This window comes from Muscardinus avellanarius (assembly GCF_963383645.1).
Source record: "Muscardinus avellanarius genome assembly, chromosome: 3".
Taxonomy (NCBI): domain Eukaryota; kingdom Metazoa; phylum Chordata; class Mammalia; order Rodentia; family Gliridae; genus Muscardinus; species Muscardinus avellanarius.
The window spans coordinates 147967605-147988590 of NC_137788.1; the positions used below are offsets into that span (position 1 = coordinate 147967605).

Below are 20986 nucleotides of genomic sequence, written 5' to 3' on the forward strand. Positions count from 1 at the left end.
TTCAACCCCAATAACTACAGAAATAAAATAAAAAGTAATTATCTGGAAACTTGAATTTCAAATCCCAGAACCAGTAAATGTTTGTTATAACCTTGCCTTGTAGGAGAAAGGCTGCAAAGTCCCCGCCTTGGGAGAGCTCCATCTTTATACACGTGTTCTGCTTGCTGGTATCGTCCTGAAAAGAAAAGAGATGCTGGGAGCCTGAGCCCCAGGAGGAGGCAGCGCTGGCCTTCTGTGGCTTGTGCTCACACAGAGATCCCGTGAGAGCTCGGGACACAGCGGGGCGTGGTGGCGCACACCTGTCATCCCTGTACTTGGGAGGCTGGACAGGAAGAGCGCGGGTTCAAGGACAGGCTCAGCAAGTAGTGAGACTCTCGTCAACCTAGCGAGACTCTGTTTCCAAATAAAAATAAAATAGGAGTGGGAGCGTAGTTCAGAGGTAGAAGGCCCCTGAGTTCAATCCCCAATCTCCTCCCACACACATAGACTCACACACGGATGCAGGCTCTATCCTTAGATTCCCAAAGTGAAAAATACCCCTCCTGGCAGGGGTGCTGAAACAAAATATAGATACATAAAAGATCACAAATGTGCCAAACATGGTGGTGCATGCCGATAACCCTAGTACTTGGGCAGCTGAAACAGGAGGATCTCAAGCTTGAGGCCAGCCTCAGCAATTTAGCAAGACCTTCAGCAACTTAGTGAAAGCCTGTTGCAAAATAAAAAATAAAATAGAGCTGGAGGTATAGCTCAGAGGTAAAGAACACCTTCGAATTCAATCTCTATTACTACGTGCCCACCCCTGCACGCCCGTACACACACACACACACACACACACACACACACACACACACACACACACATTGCAGACTTATCACTGCCTCTTTCTATTTTTTTTAATAGAGTGTCGATTTCCAGGAAGGCTGCTGGAACCTAAGATTCTTCTCTTGATGACCGTGGTGTAGGAGGAGGGAGAGGAGGGAGAGGAGGGAGAGGAGGGAGAGGAGGGAGAGGAGGGTGCCTGCACTGCCCACCTTGAGTCAGCTGCCCGTCTCTGCCAGCTTGTAGTTGAGGGCCCTGCGGCCTGTGCATCTGAGCTGGGGTTACGTCTCTGACTGTGAGTGTAACTCCTTGACTCTCCTAGTCACCGACCTCTCCACACAGCCTTTGGTAAGGAGCAAGGACCCGGAACCCCATACCTAGCCCATGTCGCTGATTCGCCAGTTCGCTCACGCTCCAGTTGTCAGTGCCCCCCCATCACTTCTCCCACTGCAGAGTGCGAGCCGTGGTCAGCAGGCGCCCGCAGGTGGTCACCAGTGTGCTAGGAAGCGCTGCTTGAGCCCGGGCAGATCTGCTGAGCGAGGCCAGGAGCAGCGCTGTCTGACCGCGGGCCTTTCCCTCCCCGGACTCTCTGGTGAGAGCACAGAGGGCCGGCCTGAATGTGGCCATAGATAGGGAGCTGCCACAGTTGGCACGAGTGGACGAGTGTTGCCTGGGAATGCCACTGGCTGCCGCACGTTTGCCCCCTTCCCTTCAACACGGAAGCCCACTCTCTCTCCACCTCACGCCCCGCGAGGGCGCGGCCTGAGCTGTCTTCTCTGACATCTGCCGTCCAACTGCATCTCCTCAGCGTCCTTCCTGGTGATAAAACCATGTGCTTTCCTTCTATTCAGCCATTTAACTCCTCCCTGAGTTGCCAGGACCTTCTTGTCCCCACCAGCCGCCATCCCCCGTGTGTGGCTGCCTGGGCTGCAGGCAGCGTGGGCATGAGCAGGGCTGAGGGCAGGCGGCTGCTGCTGGCTCTCGGCCTCCTTGGGGTCAGCTGCCAAGGCCGTGGCTCCTTCTGGGTGTGGGTGTAACTGGGCCAGGTGGCAGGGGAGCCGCTGGGGCTCTCCAGGTCAGCCTGCTGCTTCAGATGCCCACCAACTTTAAGAGCATCTTTTATGTGTGCCTGTGGTGCTGGGGATTGAACCAAGGACACTCTGCCTCTAAGCTACACCGCCAGCTCTATTTATTCATTCGCTCATTTAGGGGAATTAAACCCAGGGGCATTCTGCCTCTGAGCTACACCCCTGGCCCTTTTTATTTTTATTCCGAAACAGGGTCTCACTAGGATGCTGAGAGCTACATTGCTGAGGCTGTCCTTGAACGTGTGCTCCTCTTGTCTCAGCCTCCCAAGAACTGGGATTACAGATGTGTGCCACCATGCCCTCTTCCAAATGTTTCTTCAGGTCCTTTTGTGTAGCTCCAGGTCCAGGCAACAAAGATCTTTTTTCTGTCACAATTAGTTCATATTTTTTAGATTTTTTTTTTTTTTTTTTTTTTTTTGCGGTACTGGGGATGGAACCCAGGGATAGTTTATCTCCAAGTTACACTCCCAGCCCTATTTTTTTTGTCTTTTTATTTTTGAAACAGGGTCTCACTGAGTTATGAAGGGCCTCGCTAAGTAGCTCTCTTAAAATGGGCCCATATTTCTTCAATGTCAAGTTCCTGCTGTCAGATTTTTTTTTCTAAATTATAAACTATGTGTTCATTTTTGGAGTGATCATCTTCTAGGAGTGAGATTCTATTCTCCATGTGGTCTAATCAATTGTTTATACTTTGAATTGAGGCCTTCAATGATTGCATCCTTTATTTCTTTTAGACTCTGAATTATTTCAGAAGGTCCTGTATTATTTCTACAGTTATTTTCCTGATTTGATCTTCTGGAGATCTCTGAATTTCTATGTTATCAGGTTCTGATGTTGTGGGGTTGTGGGCGTTCATTGTTCCATTGTTATTCCTCTTTCCCATGATTTCAGAAGTTTGTGCCTTCTCTGAGTTCTTCCCTGGGTCACTACGACTTCACTTAAGATGCTCTGGATCTCGAGTCTGTGGTAATCTCAGTCACCACTACTCCTTTCCTGGGTTGTATCGTAAAGTCTCAGACCCAGGGAGTTAATTGAGGCTGTGTGAGACCATGGGGGTGCCGGGCTGGGTGTTTTCCCACGGGGAGCTGCCACTAGGGTGTGGTATCTCTGCCACCACTACTCCTTCACTGGGTTGGATTGCAAAATCTCAGACCCAGGGAGATTATCAAAGCTGCACAAGTCCCTGGGGGTGCAGTACTGGGATTTCTCCTTTAGGGGCCGCAATTTGACTCACGGTTGTTGAGTGTGCTGTTGCGGACTCGGTGAACTCACTGCCACCGCCGCCGCTGGCAATATGGCACCACTGCCAAGCCCTCGGCCGTGAGGCTGGTATATTTCTTCTCTGGTTTTGAGCTCCGCTCTGAGTCCCTGGAGGGTGTGCTGAGCCCGGCTCCTGGGAGCTTTAGATGCTCCTTGCACTGAAAAAACTGCTGAAGTACACCTGGTTGTTCTGCAGCTGCTCACCTCAGCTCCCTGTCCACCCCTCCTCTTTGGAGCCTGGTGGGTTGTTGAGTGCGCTGATCTGGAGCTGTCCAGTGAACTCGTCGCCGCCGCTGGCAGTATGGCGCTGCTGTTGCACACTCAGCCGTGAGGCTGGCGTATCTCCTCTCTGGTTTTGAGCTCCGTTCTGAGTCCCCCTCCTCTCTGGAGCCTTGTGCTGCGAGGGAAGATGGCGTCAGCATGGCTCTGCCACAGCAATGCGGGCTGGTTTCTTTTCTGGTGTCCGGTTGTTCTTCTAGCCTTCTTTTTCTCTGTCCCTTGTATTTACAGTTTTTATTTCTCTGCTGATGGTGTTTTCTGGCTATGAAAAGTGCTGATTTTGTGGTAATATAGATCGATTGTTAGCAGGACTTGTAAACGCTGTTTTTCTCCATTGCCATCTTTCTGGAAGTTCCTAGCTTCTATATTTAGGACATTTCAAATTAATTTTGGTATAATGGTGAGGAGTAAGGTTGAAGTTCATCCCCCTATACACACATTCATTTAGCTGGTATTCAGCATAATTTGTTGAAATACTTTACTTTCCCCATGGAACTGCCTTTGAGCCTACTGAAAGTATTAATTATAAGACAAACTACAATTTTAAAAAATATGTTCTGCCAGGCATGGTAGCACAGGCTTAAAAAAAAAAATCCCAGCATTTGGAAGGCTGAGACAGGAGGATCGCAGTTCACAGCCACCCTCAGCTACTTAGTGAGACCTTCTGCAACTTAGTGAGACAAGACCTTGTTTCAAAATAAAAAATAAATGGGGCTGGGGGTGTAACTTGGAGGTATAATGCCCCTGGGTTCCAGGGTTCCGTCCCCAGTACTGCAAAAAAAAATGTTCTAAGCAATAACCTATCTTTTGAGGATTCACTGTGTTTTGAGGACTAAAACACACACACACACACACACACACACACACACACACACACAGACGCACACACACACACACACACACACACACACACACACTCTGCAAACTATAGTCTACCAGGCAATGTAGTGGACAAAGAAGGGAGGGATCAGCTCCTCTCGGGTTCATGAGGAAACATACTAGGAAAGGAGATGGCTGAGCTGGCCGTGAGCCTGGGAGACAGTTAAGAGGTACACGTGGCGGGTAGAGAGTCAAGGGAAACTTTCCAAGCAGAGGGATCAGCACGGGCTAGGAAGCGATCATGGAAAATTTGGGTACTCTGAAGTACTCATTGGATGCACTGGTTTGATGCTTAAGAGAAACAAGACTAGAGTTACATGGTGCTTTTCTTTTGACCACAGGGTAGATAAATCGAGGGCATGTAGCACATGCCTGCCTTCTGAGTGTGTGTCAAGGGCGGCGGTGTCTTTTAATTGGGTATTTTGGGGTTCCTGGAAGCCCTTCTACCTCCGGGCTACACTCCCAGACCTATTTTAAAATTTTATTTGGAAACAGGGTCTCCTAAGCCAGCACGCGGGGCTGGCTTCGAACCTGCGCGATCCTCCTGTCTCTGCCTCCCAAGCACGGGAATTACAAGCGTGCGCCACCACGCCCGGCCTTTAATTGGGTATTTTGGAAGCAGCTCTTTACCCAGGAAGAAGTCTGTTTTATTATTAGTAGTATTATTATTATTAGTAGTAGTAGTAGTAGTAATAGTACTGGGGATTGAACCCGGGGATATTCTACCTCCAAGCTACATTTGAGCCCTGTTTTATTTTTTATTTTGAAACAGGGTCGCCCTGAGCTCATGAGAGTCTCATCAAGTTGCCAAGGCTGGTCTCAAACTTGCAACCCTCCTGTCTCGGACTCCCAGGTATCGGGATGATGGGCATGTGCCATGACACTTGGCCTCACTGCCTCCCTATTAAAAATAAACCTGATGTGCTATAGCTTTTGGCCCAGCTAAAGGTAAAAGAACGGGAACTCACCGCTTCATTGATGGTCTTGATTAGGAAAAGATTCTCCTTATAAAAGTAAAGCAGTCTAATGATACCTGAAAGAGAAAAAAACGGGGCAATTGTGAGACAGGTGGAGCGGGAAAGGGCTGGGTTCCACTTGCTTCTCGGAACTCGCCACCGGGGCCCAGGTGTCCTCGGCCTCCTCCCAGCCTCTTGCCTCCTGGGCCCTTCCACCTGCTTGGTCCCACCCGCATCTCCTGCCACACACCATCCCTTACACATGGCTCTGCATCCAACCGGCTCCTGTTAAGCTGCCGCAGTCCTCCTGCGAGCAGGCACGTTCTCGGAGGGAACAGAGCATACTCACCTTTCCATGCACCTCACCCCAGCGAGCTCTTTGTGCAGTGAACTAAGTGATTCTGAATTCCTGTCGAACCCGAGGGCTCCAGTGTGTGACCATGACCCACCACGACTTCTTACCTCTTTCTTTAGGGACCTCCCAGAACCTGGCCTGCCTCTGCAGCCATGACAGCGACCTCCCACAGGCATCTGGCCACCGTGGGTGAAATGAATCCAGAACCTCATCTATAGTTTTCTGTGTCACGCTCTCCAGGAAGGCCTGCTCTGTGCTCAGGATGGGGGTGGGGGAAGCAAGCTCTGGTTTACAAGAGCAGCAGGATTGAGTAGGGACAGCGTAGACTCCAGCTGAGTCGCCCTTTGTGAAGGCTGCCTGTGCCACCGGCTTCCCCTCTCACCAAAGCAAGCCATTTCGTGCCCATTCCTCTGGGCCCTTCTCCGCAGGGACAGTCAGTTGCACCCCCTCCTATGGCTTCTGGGAGAACGAAATGGGCCAACGTATGTGAAGCACAGGCCCGGTGCCTGGACGCCATCCTGGCTCTGTAGGCGTTAGCTGCAGCTGCACGGCCAGGGAGGACGCTCTGTACCCGGCACCCTCATCCCGGACAGGAGATGCAGCCGGACCGCAGCCTGCAGGTACCTGTAAACTAGGCTGAAAAGGAAGGGGAAGGACACGTACCCATTTCATCCAGGGGCGCGACCAGTATTTCGCTCCCTAAGTCCGTGGCCCAGATGGACGTGACGTCGACCTTGAGTTTCTCCCAAGCACATATTTGTTTGGCACTGAGCAGATTATAGATTGTGAATCCTTTGGCTCCTCCAATAAAGACGTACTCTTGGGAAATGGTCATACAGTTGGCTATTTTGTTGAGCTGGGAAAAAGGAAACGAAGAAGAAATTATTTCAAGCTGCACTGCCTTCAAGTAATATGAGGCATCTTTCTTCCTTCCTTTCTTTCTTTCTTTCTTTCTTTCTTTCTTTCTTTCTTTTTCCTTCCTTCCTTCCTTCCTTTCTCTTTCTTTTTCCTTTCTTTCTTTCTTTTTCCTTCCTTTCTTTTTCCTTTCTTTCTTCTTTCTCTCTCTCTCTTTCCTTTCTTTCTTTCTTTCTTTCTTTCTTTCTTTCTTTCTTTCTTTCTTTCTTTCTTTCTTTCTTTCCTTCTTTCTTTCTTTCTTTCTTGTGGTCTAAGCTACATGCCCAGTGCCTTTTTATTTTTAAATAGGTCTCGCTAAATTGCTGAGGCTGGCCTCAAACCTATGATTCTCCTGTCTCATCCTCACAAGTACTGGGATTACAGGCGTCCACCACCATCCCTGGCCACAAGGTAACTTCTCAAAGATAAGAGTTACTCCTACATCATTTGCAAATAGTGCTCAAAACTCCAGCCTGTGCATTCACAAGTTCATTCGGAAGTTCACAGCCCTTCACTTTGAGGGGAAAGAGGCCAAAGAAAACAAAGAGGCTAGCTGGGCGTGGTGGTGCATGCCTGTAATCCCAGTAACTGGGAGGCTGACACAGGAGGATTGACAGCCTCAGCAATTTAGCAAGACCCTCGGCAACTTACCAAGACCCTGTTTCTAAATAAAAAATAAAAAGGGCTGGAGGTGCGATTCAGCAACAGAATGCTCCTGAGTTCAATCACCAGTACCAGAACAACAACAAACAACAACAACAACAACAACCCAGAGATGTTGAAGAAGCTGAGAGTGGATGTACATTCAAAACCCAAAGAATGACGCAGGCCCTGAACTTTATTCACCCCAGCGTACTGTGGGAAGAACAGTGGAGATACTGCACTGGCAGATTCTCACCAGTCAGGCAAGAGTGGATTAACTCATCAAGGGAGACTTTCTATATCAACAGCTGAATATAAAAGGCCTTCTGTGTAATCTTCAAGTAACCAGAACACCCTGTTTTTCCCAGGCAATTACCAGGTCTGTTTTAATCAACATCAGCAGTCTTTCGAAGAGAAAATGCATCTGTCTTACTAATTGAGGTTTCTGGTAGAAAGCCCTTCCCTGGCCGGGCGTTTTCATGACTAGCAGTCCACCGAGGAACAGGGCAGATGCCCTGGGCAGCCACGGCTCTGTACCTGGATCTCGGTGACTGGAGAGTAGATGGTGGGCTGGACGCGGCTGCTCTCTGCCTCCCTCAGCGCTTTCCTCTCTTCTATGAGCTCCCATGACCAGTCAAACACAAGATCTACCAGCTTGTTGATCGTTCGATAAGGCTGGGGCAGGGGGTCCAGCCCCTCCTCGGGGTCCTTGAGGACATAATCCTCTTCGTCGTCCTTAGACCAGTCCTTCTCCGTTGGGGTCAGCGCCTCCAGTGGGCCCTTTCCTGTACAAACAGGCGGCCTCCTCTTCTGAGTTCGATTTCCTTTAAAGGATGACATCACAGAAGGCGGCCCTGGAAACTCTGAAAAACTGAGAAGGGAAATAAGCAAAGGAAATGTGAGAACGAGGTGAGGGGAAGGAGCAGGGAGAGGCTGGCATGCCCTCTTCCTCTAGCGCAATACCTTCTGGGGACTGTGGATTATGGATGCTGGCACTTATTTATGGCAGCATGGTACCACATTCCTAGGACATGATATGTGTGTGTGTGTGTGTGTGTGTGTGTGTGTGTGTGTGTGTGTTGCTGGGAATGGAACCCAGGGCCATTCTACCACCGAGCTACACCCCTAGCCCTATTTTATTTTTTATTTGGAAACAGGGTCTCACTAAGTTGCTGACAGCCTCAAGTTGCAGAGGCTGGCTCTGAACCTGCAATCCTCCTGTCTCAGCCTCCCAAGTACTGGGATTATTGACGTATGCCGCCATGATCTTCATATTAGTAAGGATGTCAGAAGAGACAGGTAACCTCTAGGCCAACCCAAGGTGATGTGCGCTGAGATGAAAGGAGAGGGATTTGGCAAACTATTATCTTTCTTCCCTTTCTGAAATGACAGGAGCCATCTTTTGACCTTGGTGGAATTCACCATCTTTGCTACAACTAAAGCCGCCTCCTTGTCTGTGTCTGCAATGGCTGTGCTTGAGCCAGCCAGGCAGTGAGCCAGGACTCTCCCCTGTCAATTCCCTTGCTCCCAGTCAGATTCAGTTCAAGATCCAACCCTGGCTGTCCAATGTGTTACCTTCTGACTCTCCCAGTGCTGCCAGGCAGGACATCTGTAGGCACAGTGCCTGGCCTTCGAGAGTTTGCAGAAATGTCTGATAAGCTTGGGGTGTAGCTCAGTGATAGAATGCTTGTCTAGCATCCAAGAGGCCCTGGGTTCTATCCCCAGCACTGGGAAGGGAGGAAGGAGGGAAGAAAAGAAGGAAGGAAGGAAGGAAGGAAGGAAGGAAGGAAGGATGGAAGGAAGGAAGGAAAAGAGGTATGGCCCTGTAAAAAATATGGGCCTTATGGTCTTCAAGTAAAGTTCGGGGGAGTCCTCAGGTTGGAGTACCCTTTCGGGATTCTGCTTGAATTCCTTGGTGCCCAAGGCGTGGGTGTCCTAGGTAGGCTTGGGGATGGGAAGCCCGGCATCCTGACATGGCTTGGTGTTGGGGATCCGGGCATCTGGAGAGCCCTGGGGATGGGGATCAGGGCGTTCTGGGAAGCCCTGGGGATGGGGATCAGGGCATTCTGGGGAGCCCTGGGGATCGGGATCAGGGCATTCTGGGGAGTCTTGGGGATGGGGATCAGGGCGTTCTGGGGAGTCTTGGGGATGGGGATCAGGGCGTTCTGGGGAGCCCTGGGGATGGGGATCAGGGAGTTCTGGGGAGCCCTGGGGATGGGGATCAGGGTGTTCTGGGGAGTCTTGGGGATGGGGATCAGGGCGTTCTGGGGAGCCCTGGGGATGGGATCAGGGAGTTCTGGGGAGTCTTGGGGACGGGGATCAGGGCGTTCTGGGGAGCCCTGGGGATGGGGATCAGGGAGTTCTGGGGAGTCTTGGGGATGGAGATCAGGGCGTTCTGGGGAGCCCTGGGGATTGGGATCAGGGCGTTCTGGGGAGTCTTGGGGATGGGGATCAGGGCGTTCTGGGGAGCCCTGGGGATGGGGATCAGGGAGTTCTGGGGAGTCTTGGGGACGGGGATCAGGGCGTTCTGGGGAGCCTTGGGGATGGGGATCAGGGCGTTCTGGGGAGCCCTGGGGATGGGGATCAGGGAGTTCTGGGGAGCCCTGGGGATAGGGATCAGGGTGTTCTGGGGAGTCTTGGGGATGGGGATCAGGGCGTTCTGGGGAGCCCTGGGGATGGGGATCAGGGAGTTCTGGGGAGCCCTGGGGATAGGGATCAGGGTGTTCTGGGGAGTCTTGGGGATGGGGATCAGGGCGTTCTGGGGAGCCCTGGGGATGGGGATCAGGGAGTTCTGGGGAGTCTTGGGGACGGGGATCAGGGCGTTCTGGGGAGCCCTGGGGACGGGGATCAGGGCGTTCTGGGGAGCCCTGGGATGGGGATCAGGGCGTTCTGGGGAGTCTTGGGGATGGGGATCAGGGCGTTCTGAGGACTGTTGGGGATGGGGATCAGGGCGTTCTGGGGAGCCCTGGGGATGGAGATCCGGGCATCTGGAGAGCCCTGGGGATGGGGAAACCGCTCCTGAGGATCTCGCTTGGAGACTCAGCTGGCAATCGGGAGTCCTCGGACACCAGCGGAGCCTCAGCACGGGAATCTGGGAGCCAAGGTTTTGCTCACCTGGCCCGGCGTCTCGGCGTCGCCTTAGTAACTAGCACTTCCGGCCCCGACCGGAAGCCTGCGAGCCGCCCTGGGGAGGCGCGTCCGCGGGGTGGGCGGGGCCCGGCCCCTCCCCGGCTGGGGTTACCCGGACCCCCGCCCTCCCTCGGGACCGCGGGCGCCCCGAGGACCGCGACCGAGCCGGCGGCGACGCGTGGCCTGGGGCCGGCGCCATGGACGCCTTCATCCGCTTCACCAACCAGACCCAGGGCCGGGACCGACTCTTCAGGTGAGCCCCATGCGGCGGGACCGCACTGGCGCCCTGGGGAGAGGCGGCGGGAGCCCGAGCCCGGCCCGGGCGCCGCGGCCGCTCCAACGCGCCTCCCCACCGACGTGCTCCTGCCCCATCCTGCCCCATGGATGCCCCAGGACATCCATAAAAACTCACATTGAGCGACGAATATCCACTTGAGGTTCACTTTCAAATAAGTGTTTTTAGAGTTCTATATTTTGAGGAAGTTCAACAGGTGAAAGATTATAGCGTTTGCCAAAAAAATGTATACAGTAGAGACGAAAAGTATATTCTCTATGTATGAAATACATGGCATATACATTACATGTGAAACTATATAAAGGCCATATAAGCTTTTTTTTTTTTTTTTTCGGGCCTGGGGATGGAACCCAGGAGCATTCTACCTCCGAGGTACACCTCCAGCCCTATTTTTTTATTCTTTATTTTGAAACAGGGTCTCACTAAGTTGCGGAGGGCCTCACTAAGTAGCTGAGGCTGGCCTCGAACCGCGATCCTCCATTCTCAGCCTTCCAAATGCTGGGAGTTAAAAGCGTGCGCCACTGCGCCAAGCCCATATAAGCTTTAGATTATGTTTTCCAACTTATTTTAATGCACCTGTGGCAGTATCTTTTTCTTCTTTTTTCTTTCTTTTTTTTTTTTTTTTTTTTGCGGTACTGGGGCTTGAACCCAGGGGCATTCTACCCCTGAGCTACACCTCCAGCCTCCCCCCTTTTCTTATTTTTGGTGGTACTGGGGGTGGAATCCAGGGGCTTTTCTACCTCTGGGCTATACTCCCATATCTGTTTTATACGTTATTTGGAAACAGGGTCTCATTGAGTTGCTGAGCGCCTCACTAAGTAGCTAAGGCTGGCTTTGAACCTGTGTAATCCTCCTGTCTCAGCCTTCCAAGTACTGAGATTACAAGCATGCACTGTCATGCCCGGCTTCCCTTAGTTCTATTTTTTATTTTTTAAAAATTTTTCACGGTACTGGGGATGGAACCCAGGGGCATTGTGCCTCGAGCTACACCCCCAGCCCTAATTTTTAGTCTCTGTATTTTGAAACAGGGTCTTACTGAATTGCAAAGGGCCTGGCTAAGTAGCTGAGGCCGTCTGCCAACTGTGATCCTCAGGTCTCAGTCTGGGATTACAAACATGTGCCACCACGCCTGGCTGCAGTATCTTTTTTGGGGGACGGGGCACTGAAAGTTAAACATAAGAGCATTCTACTTTCAATCCTCACACTTCCAGCTTTTTTTTTTTTTTTTGGCAGTACTGGGAATTGAACTCAGAGGCCTTCTACCTCCAAGATACACCCCCAACCCTATTTTTTTATTTGGAAACAGGGTCTTGCAGAGGGTCTCACTAAGTAGCTGAGGCTGACCACTAACCTGTGATCCTCCTATCTCCGCCTCTCAAGTACTGGAATTGCAAGCGTGGGCCACCACACCCAGCTCACCCAGGCCTTTGTATTTTTATTTTGAAACAGTCTCTCTCTAAATTTCTGAGGCCCAGCCTTGGACCAGAGGGCCTCCTTTCTCAGCATTCAGAGTACTGGGACTGCAGGCGTAGGAGCTCCCTGACTCCGCCTCCTAAACACTGGGATTAAAGGCCAGCGCCATCACGCCAGATTTCATGTGTCAGTCTTGTTGAAATATTCCCAGAACTGAAAATTTGTAACAATGAGATGTGGCCTCAAGTAGCCCCTTGGAGTGCTTATGAAGAAACAGGTTATAGTTCTCTGATTGCCCAATCTGTGTCATTGAGATATGTGCGTGAAATGGCTTTGTAAACGGTAAAAATGAAGTGGAGAGCTTCTGAGGAACAGCTGCACCTAGAAGGTGCAGTAGCAGATTGTGTCTGTAGTACTAATTCTCCCGCATGATGTTTCTTTTAGTGATCTGGTTCACTCTTGCCCAGTAATCATAATAGGTCCTGTTGCAGTTTTATTTCACAGTTTTTCCTTCTCTTTTGGGTGTTCAAGTACTAATTCAAATACGCCATTAGGAATAGACCAATGAAAGCCAGGTGGGGTGGCACACGCTTGTAATCCCGGCGTTTGAGAGGCTGAGACCGGAGGATCAATGGTTCACAGACAGTCACGGCTACCTAGGGAGGCCCTTTGCAACTCAGTGTTACCCTATTTCAAAAAAATAAAAAGACTAGCCGGGCGTGGTGGCGCACGCTTGTAATCCCAGTATTTGGGAGGCTGAGACAGGAGGATAGTAGGTTCGTGGCCAGCCTTAGCTACTTAGTGAGGCCTCCACAACTTAGTGAGACCCTGTTTCAAAATAAAAGAATAAAACTGGGCTGGAGGTGTAGCGAGAAGGTAAAATGCCCCTGAGTTCCATCCTTGGTACAATTAATTAATTAATTAATTAAAAAGACTAAAAAATAGGGCTGGGGGTGTAGCTTGGAGGTACATTGTCCCTGGGTTCATCCCCACTATTGCAAAAAAAAAAAAAAAAAAAAAGAGTAGACCAATAAAAAAAAAACTCTGGGGCCAAGCATGGTGGCACACGCCTGTAATCCCATCACTCGGGAGGCTGAGACAGGAGGATCACAGGTTCAAGGCCAGTCTCAGCAATGCTTCGCTAGAAAAAAAAAAGGGGAAGAGAGAGACTTTGGGAAGCAAACTCTATATCTGGTTAACTTATTTAGCCCTCATCACAACCCTACGAAGTAGATACTCTAAATATCTTAAATATCCCCATATCACAGATGGGGAAACTGAAGCAGAAGTTAATAGGCATAGCTGATTCCAGCGCCCACATCTTTTTTTTTTTTTTTTTTTTTTTTTTGGTACTGGGGATTGAACTCAGAGGCACTCTATCTCCAAGCTACACCCCAAGCCTGATTTTATTTCTTTTTTTGAAACATGGTCTCACTAGGTTGCTGAGAATTTCGCTAAGTTTCTGTGGCTGGCTTTGAACCTGCAATCCTCCCTAGTACTGGTATTACAAGTATACGCCAGCTGTGCCCAGTTCAGTGCCCACATCCTTAACCACTAAGCAATACTGCCTTTCTAATTGATTTAACTGGTTTTCAAAATGATTGTACTACATACAAGCTTCATGAAGATAGAACACTATAATTCTAGTGTACCCAGAATACACCCTGTAACAATTATGAAGGAGGATGCTTAATAAAAGTCATTTAGAATATACTCATTAAGCAAGATCTGAGATCTCTATCATCATTTCCCAACTCTCTTAGTGACCTGTACAACCTCCATGAAGTTCATAAAACAACGCCTTGTTTTAGACCTGTTCTTATTATTAGATCAAATCTGAGAAAGGGAGGTACATTGACCGGAGCAGCTTGAGCCCTTTCACCAGAAAGCACGCCTTAAAAAGTGGCACACAGTTGGGCGTGGAAGTGCACGCTTGTAATCCCTGCGCTTGGGAGGCAGAGACAGGAGGATCACAGGTCCGAAGCCAGCCTCAGCTACTTAGTGAGGCTCCCAGCAACTTAGTGAGACCCTGTTTCCAAATAAGTATAAAATAGGTCTGGGAGTATAGCCCGGAGGTAGAAAAGCCCCTGGGTTCCACCCCTGGTACTACCAAAAAAATTTTAAAAGTGGCAGACAGAGATGATAATCCAGGTCTTTCCCCCATCCCTTCTCTTTTTGGCTTTTTATGATACTGGAGATTGAGCTAGGCAGGTGCTTTACTACTAAACCCCATCCCCAGCCCTCTCTTCCTCCTTCTCCTCTCCCTCCTCCTCCTCCTCCTCCTCCTCCTCCTCCTCCTCCTCCTCCTCCTCCTCCTCCTTCTCTCCCCCCCCCCGCCCCATACTTTTACTGGTGCATTATTGTCTCACTATAATGTGATTCACGGTGATACTGCCACACACGCACACAGCACTCGGTGAGCTTTCCTGCAGCTCTTTCCCCGTGCCCCCCTTTCCCACACAGGATATTGGGATTGACATTGGTATTCTCACATCAAAAACACTGGAGGAACACTTCACGCGCTTGTGTGTCATCCCTGTACAGGCCGTGCTAATCTCCGTATGAGTCCAGTTTTCATACGTATGTGGCCGGAGCGAGCTCTTATCTTCTCTTTTTACTCATTCTCCAAATCACATTCACCATTTTGGAAAATGTGCTACATTTTTATCGAGAATAATAACTATACAAGGATTCAGATGCAGTTACGGGACAGTAGGGCTTGGCATCTGTGTTCATTAAATAGATTGCCAGATGCTTTTAGAGTGTGTGTGTGTGTGTGTGTGTGTGTGTGTGTGTGTGTGTTACTAGAAATGGAGCCCAGAGGCATTCTACCCCTGAGCTATACCGCCAGTCCTATTTATTTATTATTTATTATTATTATTATTTTTTTGGTTGTGCTGGGGTTCCTGGAAGCCCTTCTACCTCCGGGCTACACTCCCAGACCTATTTTTACCTTTTTATTTGGAAACAGGGTCTCCTAAGCCAGCGCATGTGGCTGGCTTCGAACCTGCGTGATTCTCCTGTCTCTGCCTCCCAAGCGCAGGGATTACAAGCGTGCGCCACCACGCCCAGCCTCCTATTTTTTAATTCTTTATTTTGAAACAGGGTCTCACTGAGTTGTACAGAGCCTCACTAAGTAGCTGAGGCTGCCTGTGAACCGCGATCTTCATGTCTCAGCTTCCTGAATGCCGGGATTACAAGTGTGCGCCACCACGCCCAGCTGCATTTAGATTTTTTTTTTCTTTCTTTCTTTATTTTTTCTTTGGTGGTACTGGGGTTCCTGGAAGCTCTTCTACTTCCAGGCTACACTCCCAGACCTATTTTATATTTTTATTTGGAAACAGGGTCTCTTAAGAGCCAGCACAACTGGCTTCGAACCTATGCAATCCTCCTGTCTCCGCCTCCCAAGCGTGGGGATTACAGGCGTGTGCCACTATGCCCGGCGCATTTAGATGTTTGACTGTGTGATATCGAAGTTCTTATTTGTTAGATTTACCAGCAAGTCATCATTATTTGTAGAAATGACAATACTTTATTGAATATCTTGTATTGTTAAATAGGATTCTGCCTGTATTTTAAAAAATACAAATTAGTTTTGAAAGACAAACTAATTTGTGTACTGTTGTATATTTGGCCCTTTAGTTTGAAAAAATGACGCCGAGCATGGTGGCGCACGCTTGTAATCCCCGCGCTTAGGAGGCGGAGACAGGAGGATTGCGCAGGTTCGAAGCCAGCCACGCTGGCTTAAGAGACCCTGTTTCAAATAAAAATATAAAATAGGTCTGGGAGCGTAGCCTGGAGGAGGTAGAAGGGCTTCCAGGAACCCCAGTACCACCAAAAAAGAAAAAGAAAAAGAAAAAAAAAGAAACAGTATTCAGACATTCATTTGGTTCTGGTTTGAGTCCTGTCACATAAGTAGTTTAACTTTGTGGTAGAAAAGTTGAGAAATCTGAAAGTCATTTCCACTGGAGAAGATACGTATGGATCTTTGCAGACGTAGCAGGGAGATTCCGGCACAGTTTCCCACCTTGGCTGCGTCCATCCGCCTGCTGCGGCCTGCATTGGGGGCGGTCCACTGCATGATCGCAGTCCTCCTCCACGACCTTTGTGTTCCCATTGCATGTCCTGCCCTTTGGCCCTTCTGTGGAGTGACTGTTGCAGAGTTTCACTCTTACACACACAGCCACGACACGAGAAACGGCCTCAGGAACTTGGCCTTCAGCACGACGTTTCTCTTTGCCTTTCCCAGGACCCGTTTCTCTTTCCCTCACTCCATGAACCCAGTTTTATTTGGTCTGTAAATCACTCCTCGTTGTGTTTTCCATTTCAGAGCCACTCAGTACACATGCATGTTGCTTAGATATTTGTTAGAGGCTAACGCTGACAAAGAGAAGGTGGTCATGAAGCTCAAGAAACTGGAGTCCAGTGTGAGCACTGGCCGGAAATGTAAGTACCCTGTGTCTCGAGGGGCAGCGGCTCCGCACCCAGAGTCCTCGGCCTCAGACCCTGGGATTCGCAACACACCCTCATGGTTTTCGTTTCTAATCAGCCAAGTTGATCAATGAAGTTGAGCTGCCCCGTGGAACTGCGGCTAAGGCGGAGTGTTTTGCTGCAGACCTCACCCACACCCTCTTGAGTTCCCCTCAGCGCCGTGCCACCTCCTCCTGCTCGTCACAACACGTGAGACAGAGGATGTGTTAGTTCTCCTGCAGTTCTCGTGGCCACAGGATGTCTTGCAGTCCCCCACGTGCGCTCCTGACCCCCGGGAGCCCGTTTATTCTAGAGAAGAACAGAATAGCCGTGGCCTAGGCCACCCGCCTCTTGCCTTCCTTTTCCTGAAGATGGCTGGAAGATATGGGTGGGCGTGTTTTCTTCGGCCATCCCCGGGTAGGCGCATGTTAAAGGCAGAGTGAAGGCGGTGTGCACGCATTTAATTCCCAGTGGGTCATCTGGGGGATCCCGTACTTCTTAAAGCAGTTGCGTGCCCAGCTCCGGACTGCTGGCTGAGAACCAGCCCCCACTGTGGTCGGCCAGCAGAAGCATCAGCTGGGATGTAGACCAGCACGCGGCGGGGGTTGTTTCTGAACACCTGCTTCACAAAGAAACAGTCCTGCAGCCGGGCGTGGTGGCGCACACCCGTACTCCCAGTACGTGGGAGGCAGACACGGGAGGATCACAGACTCTAGGCCAGCCTCAGCCCCGTAGTAACTTAGGCCCTCAGTAACTTAGTGAGACCCTGTGTCAAAATAAAATAGGGCTGGGAGTGTACCTCAAAGGTCGACTGCCTCGGCTTCAATTCCTAGTAACACACGCACATGCACACACACAGAAACAGTCCTTAGTTTTATGAGAGAAAGAAGATCACGTTTCAAATATGGTGGCTGGGATAGAGAAAAAAAGATGTTTAGGGGAAGTATACAAACTTAGATGTGGCTGGAGAGACAGGAAAGGTATTCTTTTTTTTTAATTCTTTATTTTAAAACAGGGTCTCATTGTGCAGGGCCTCACTAAGTAGGCTGAGGCTGGCCACGAACCTGCGGTCCTCCTGTCTCAGCCTCCCAAGTACTGGGATTAAAAGCGTGCGCCACCACACCTGGCTCCAGGAAAGGTTTTCTGGAAGGGTGGTTTGTCCTAGCAAAGGCTCAACTCTTACGAGTAAAGCATTGTATTGGAGGGACCGTGTTGCTGAAACTAGTTTGCCAGAGAGGTGTAAGTCATGTGGCGGAGGAATGGCAAGGGTGTAGTGAGCTTTTCCTGATGGCATCAAAGGCCAAATTGAGAAGTTATGTTTCAGGTCTTTTAAAGTGGCGGAGCTCACAGGCTCTTTCCGCATCACTTTTGTCTGAATTCCAGAGGGGCTTATCCAAGGTCCTGAAGCCAGTTAGTCCGGGGGACAGACGGGGTCCAGAAGCAGTCGCTCCAGGGCCTGTCTTGGTGTTGTTTCTTAGCTGCTCTTCTGAGATCATAAGCATTGCTGAGAACGGCCACTTCTGAGCCCTGGCTGAACCTAAGGTGGAGTCCTGTAAGGAAAAGCACCTCTTCTGTATTTTCTGTGACGCTCAGGACTATAACTTACTCTCTAGTTGCACAAGAAACACTTGTTGGCGTGTGCATCCCTGCTTTCATCAGGATGTGTTGCAGTGGGTGGTTAATTCAGGCGAGGACCTCATCTGACAGTATTCATTGTCCGATCCACTAACTCTTGTCATCTCTCCCTTGTCTTGACAGTAGGTATCAAACGGGGTTTGGACCAGAGAAATGGCAAAACAATGATGTGTTTTCAAGGGACAGTCTTTTGTCTGGAAAGTAAATAGTGTAGGCGTCAGACTCCAAGGGAATACCACACCTGGGGGTTCACGTCACGTGAGTCCTTCCTTCCAAAAAGGTGTAGGTGGTAAAGTCCAACGTAACAATGCACACTGTGAGTAACTTTGCCGGGAGTACGCTGTACGTCACCGTTAAGGTATTCGCTAGAATGGAGATCAACTTAAAAAGTTATTACCTTTCGTGCCTTCCAGGATCACAGCAGGCATCCTTAGCCTACTCCAGCGTTCTGCTTCCCTAGCTCAGGCAAGCCTCAAACAGCCATGGGTTGTTAAGATGGCTCCTCACCCTGACCTGGGGTCTGCCTTCCATCCTGCCAATGAGACTGTTAACTTGTGGGTTCTTCTTGCAGGGTTCAGACTAGGCAATGTGATACACGCGGTCCAGTCGACTGAGCAGAGCATCCACGTCACTGACCCCGTGCCCCGCTTATGCCTGACACTAGCCAACCTGAACCGTGTGGTTTATTACATCTGCGACACCATTCTCTGGGTGAGGAGTGTAGGTCTTGCCTCTGGCATCAATAAGGAGAAATGGCAAATGTGGGCCAACCGCCACTACTACTATTTTTTGCTGCTGAGCCTGGCCAGGGATCTGTACGAAATCGCCCTGCAGATGGGCCGCGTCTCACGCAACAAGGCCAAGAGGAAGACATCGTCATCCCAGAGCCCTCGTGGGTACAGCGTGGTCGATGAGGACACAGAGTGGCTCCAGTCCTTTCTCCTCCTCTTATTCCAGTCTCTGAAGCAGCATCCTCCTTTGCTCCTGGACACCGTGAAGAACTGCTGTGACATTCTGATCCCTCTGAACCAGATGGGGGTCTACAGGTCCAACCCCGGGGTCATTGGCCTGGGAGGCCTCCTGTCCTCCGTGGCGGGCATCATCACAGTGGCATACCCTCAGATGAAGCTGAAGACCCGCTAGGGGTTCGCAGGCTGAGCCCAGGACCTGCCTTCCAGATGACATCTCAGCAAAAGGGGCACTTGCACTGGTCACAGACCATGCCAGACCAGGCTTAGTTTTTGTCCACTTGAGCACTCAGTGACCCGTGACGTGAGCAGAGGGGGCCGAGGATGGAGCATGAAGTTACCTGTGCCTTTTAGAGCCCTGGAGGGACTTCTGAAGTTCAGAACATTCCCCCTTCACCCAGCCTTTACTGAGCGTATCTGATGTCCACAGTAGGACCCAGTGTGTGCTGCACAAATAAACACTGAAAGAAAAAACTGAAAAGGAAACCAACCAGGCAGCATGGAGTGGGCTGCGCGTGTTGATGTCACACGACCACGGCAGGTGTGATGTCAGCACCCCCAACCTGGCAGCCCCTCTCTTCTCCCATCAGTTACACCCCGTAGACGGCAGCAGGATGGAGGGAGCCGGCTTGGGCCTTTGGCCTTGACCTCCACTGTACTTTTGTCCTTGCTGGGTCCAGAAGTAACATAGGGTTAGAATCGCAGGGGCATCTGTCTTCACCGTGCAGATTGTGTCTGTGGGGAGATGCCTTCTGGGCTCAGTGAGTCGGCACACATCAGAAGGAGATTGAGGTAGAATAGGTGGCAGGTACACGGGCTGGGGTGTAGTTCAGAGGTAGAGAGCCCCTGAGTTCAATCCGTAGTACCACACATATTTAAAAAAATTATACAGTTAAAATTTCATGACTCCTCTGTGAAGGTAGGAAGGCCACAGTTTTCTAGGATAAATAAAACTCATTCTTAGGATCTTGGGCAAGGTGGGAAAGGGTATCAGCAGGTAGAGGTCCAGTGTCAGCACTGCCTGTAAAGCCGTATCATTATCTGAATGGAAAGAGAAAAAAAAAAAAATGTGCACTGAATAAGGTTCCCAGAAATGTGACTGAAATTCCTGAAAAGTAGATTCAGGTCCTTGGCTTAGTTCTCTGTTTTTTTGGTTTGGTTTGGTTTGGTTTGTTTTTTTTGTGTGTGTGTGGTACTAGGGATTGAAAGCAGGAGTGCTCTACCACAGAGCTTTGCTCTAGCCCTTTTTTAGTTTTAAGACAGGGCCTCACTCAGTTGCCCAGGCTGGCCTTAAGCTTGTCATCTTCGACCCTCCTGCCTCAGCCTCCCCAGTAGGGTACAGGGCTATACCAGGGCACCCAGTGGCTCTCAACTGCTAAGGCAGGACAAATAAAAACTTTATTTTGTTATTTTTTCTTTTTTGTGGTACTAGGAATAGAACCCAGGGGCATAAGCTACAACCCCAGCCCTATTTTTTATTCTTTATTTTGAAACAGGGTCTCACTTGAATTGCAGAGGGCCTCACTAAGTAGCTGAGGCTGTCCGCGAACCACGATCCTCTTGTCTCAGCCTCCCAAATGCTGGGATTACAAGCGTGCGCCACCACGCCCTGACAAAAACTTTAAATAACCATTTTTACCTTGTCCAGACTTTCTGCTGTAAGAAATTATGTCCAATAAATTTCTAGACAGAACTGACTGGTGCCTGTGATGTGTTCTGGGGTTGAAGGGTTACGAGGAAGGCAGCAGACCCTAGTCAGTCTGCACGGTGGGCAGAGGCGGCTCTGGGCAGGGAGATGCAGGCAGGTGTAGACGTGGAGGTTCTGGGTCGAGAGACTCCCTCTGAGAACCTCTAGCCAGGCAGCCTCCCTGAAGAAGGCTGCCCTTGACTCAAGGAGCATG

The 20986-nt window shown here is 50.1% G+C and overlaps 2 protein-coding genes across 3 annotated transcripts in view; one reads left to right on the forward strand and one right to left on the reverse strand.

The window, feature by feature from the left end:
- WDR93 (WD repeat domain 93) overlaps positions 1–8015 on the reverse strand; it is a gene marked incomplete at both ends in the record, with an annotated part of 39314 nt that extends 31299 nt beyond the window's left edge. The window contains 4 exons of the mRNA XM_080691689.1: positions 97–175; positions 5297–5361; positions 6303–6495; positions 7713–8015. Of these exons, the coding sequence (XP_080547815.1) occupies positions 97–175; positions 5297–5361; positions 6303–6495; positions 7713–8015 (640 nt within the window). The remainder of the gene's footprint in view (positions 1–96; positions 176–5296; positions 5362–6302; positions 6496–7712) is intronic.
- A 2486-nt stretch (positions 8016–10501) lies between these two features.
- Positions 10502–19260, forward strand: PEX11A (peroxisomal biogenesis factor 11 alpha; the record flags this gene model as incomplete). 2 transcript variants are annotated; one of them, XM_080690871.1, is made up of 3 exons in its annotated part: positions 10502–10557; positions 16343–16458; positions 18689–19260. In XM_080690871.1, 3 exons carry the CDS (start codon positions 10502–10504, stop codon positions 19258–19260), a joined length of 744 nt encoding a protein of 247 aa, XP_080546997.1. The 2 variants fall into 2 exon arrangements, with proteins under 2 accessions (XP_080546997.1, XP_080546998.1); XM_080690872.1 differs by having other exon boundaries at positions 18782–19260.
- Positions 19261–20986: the final 1726 nt, after the last annotated feature.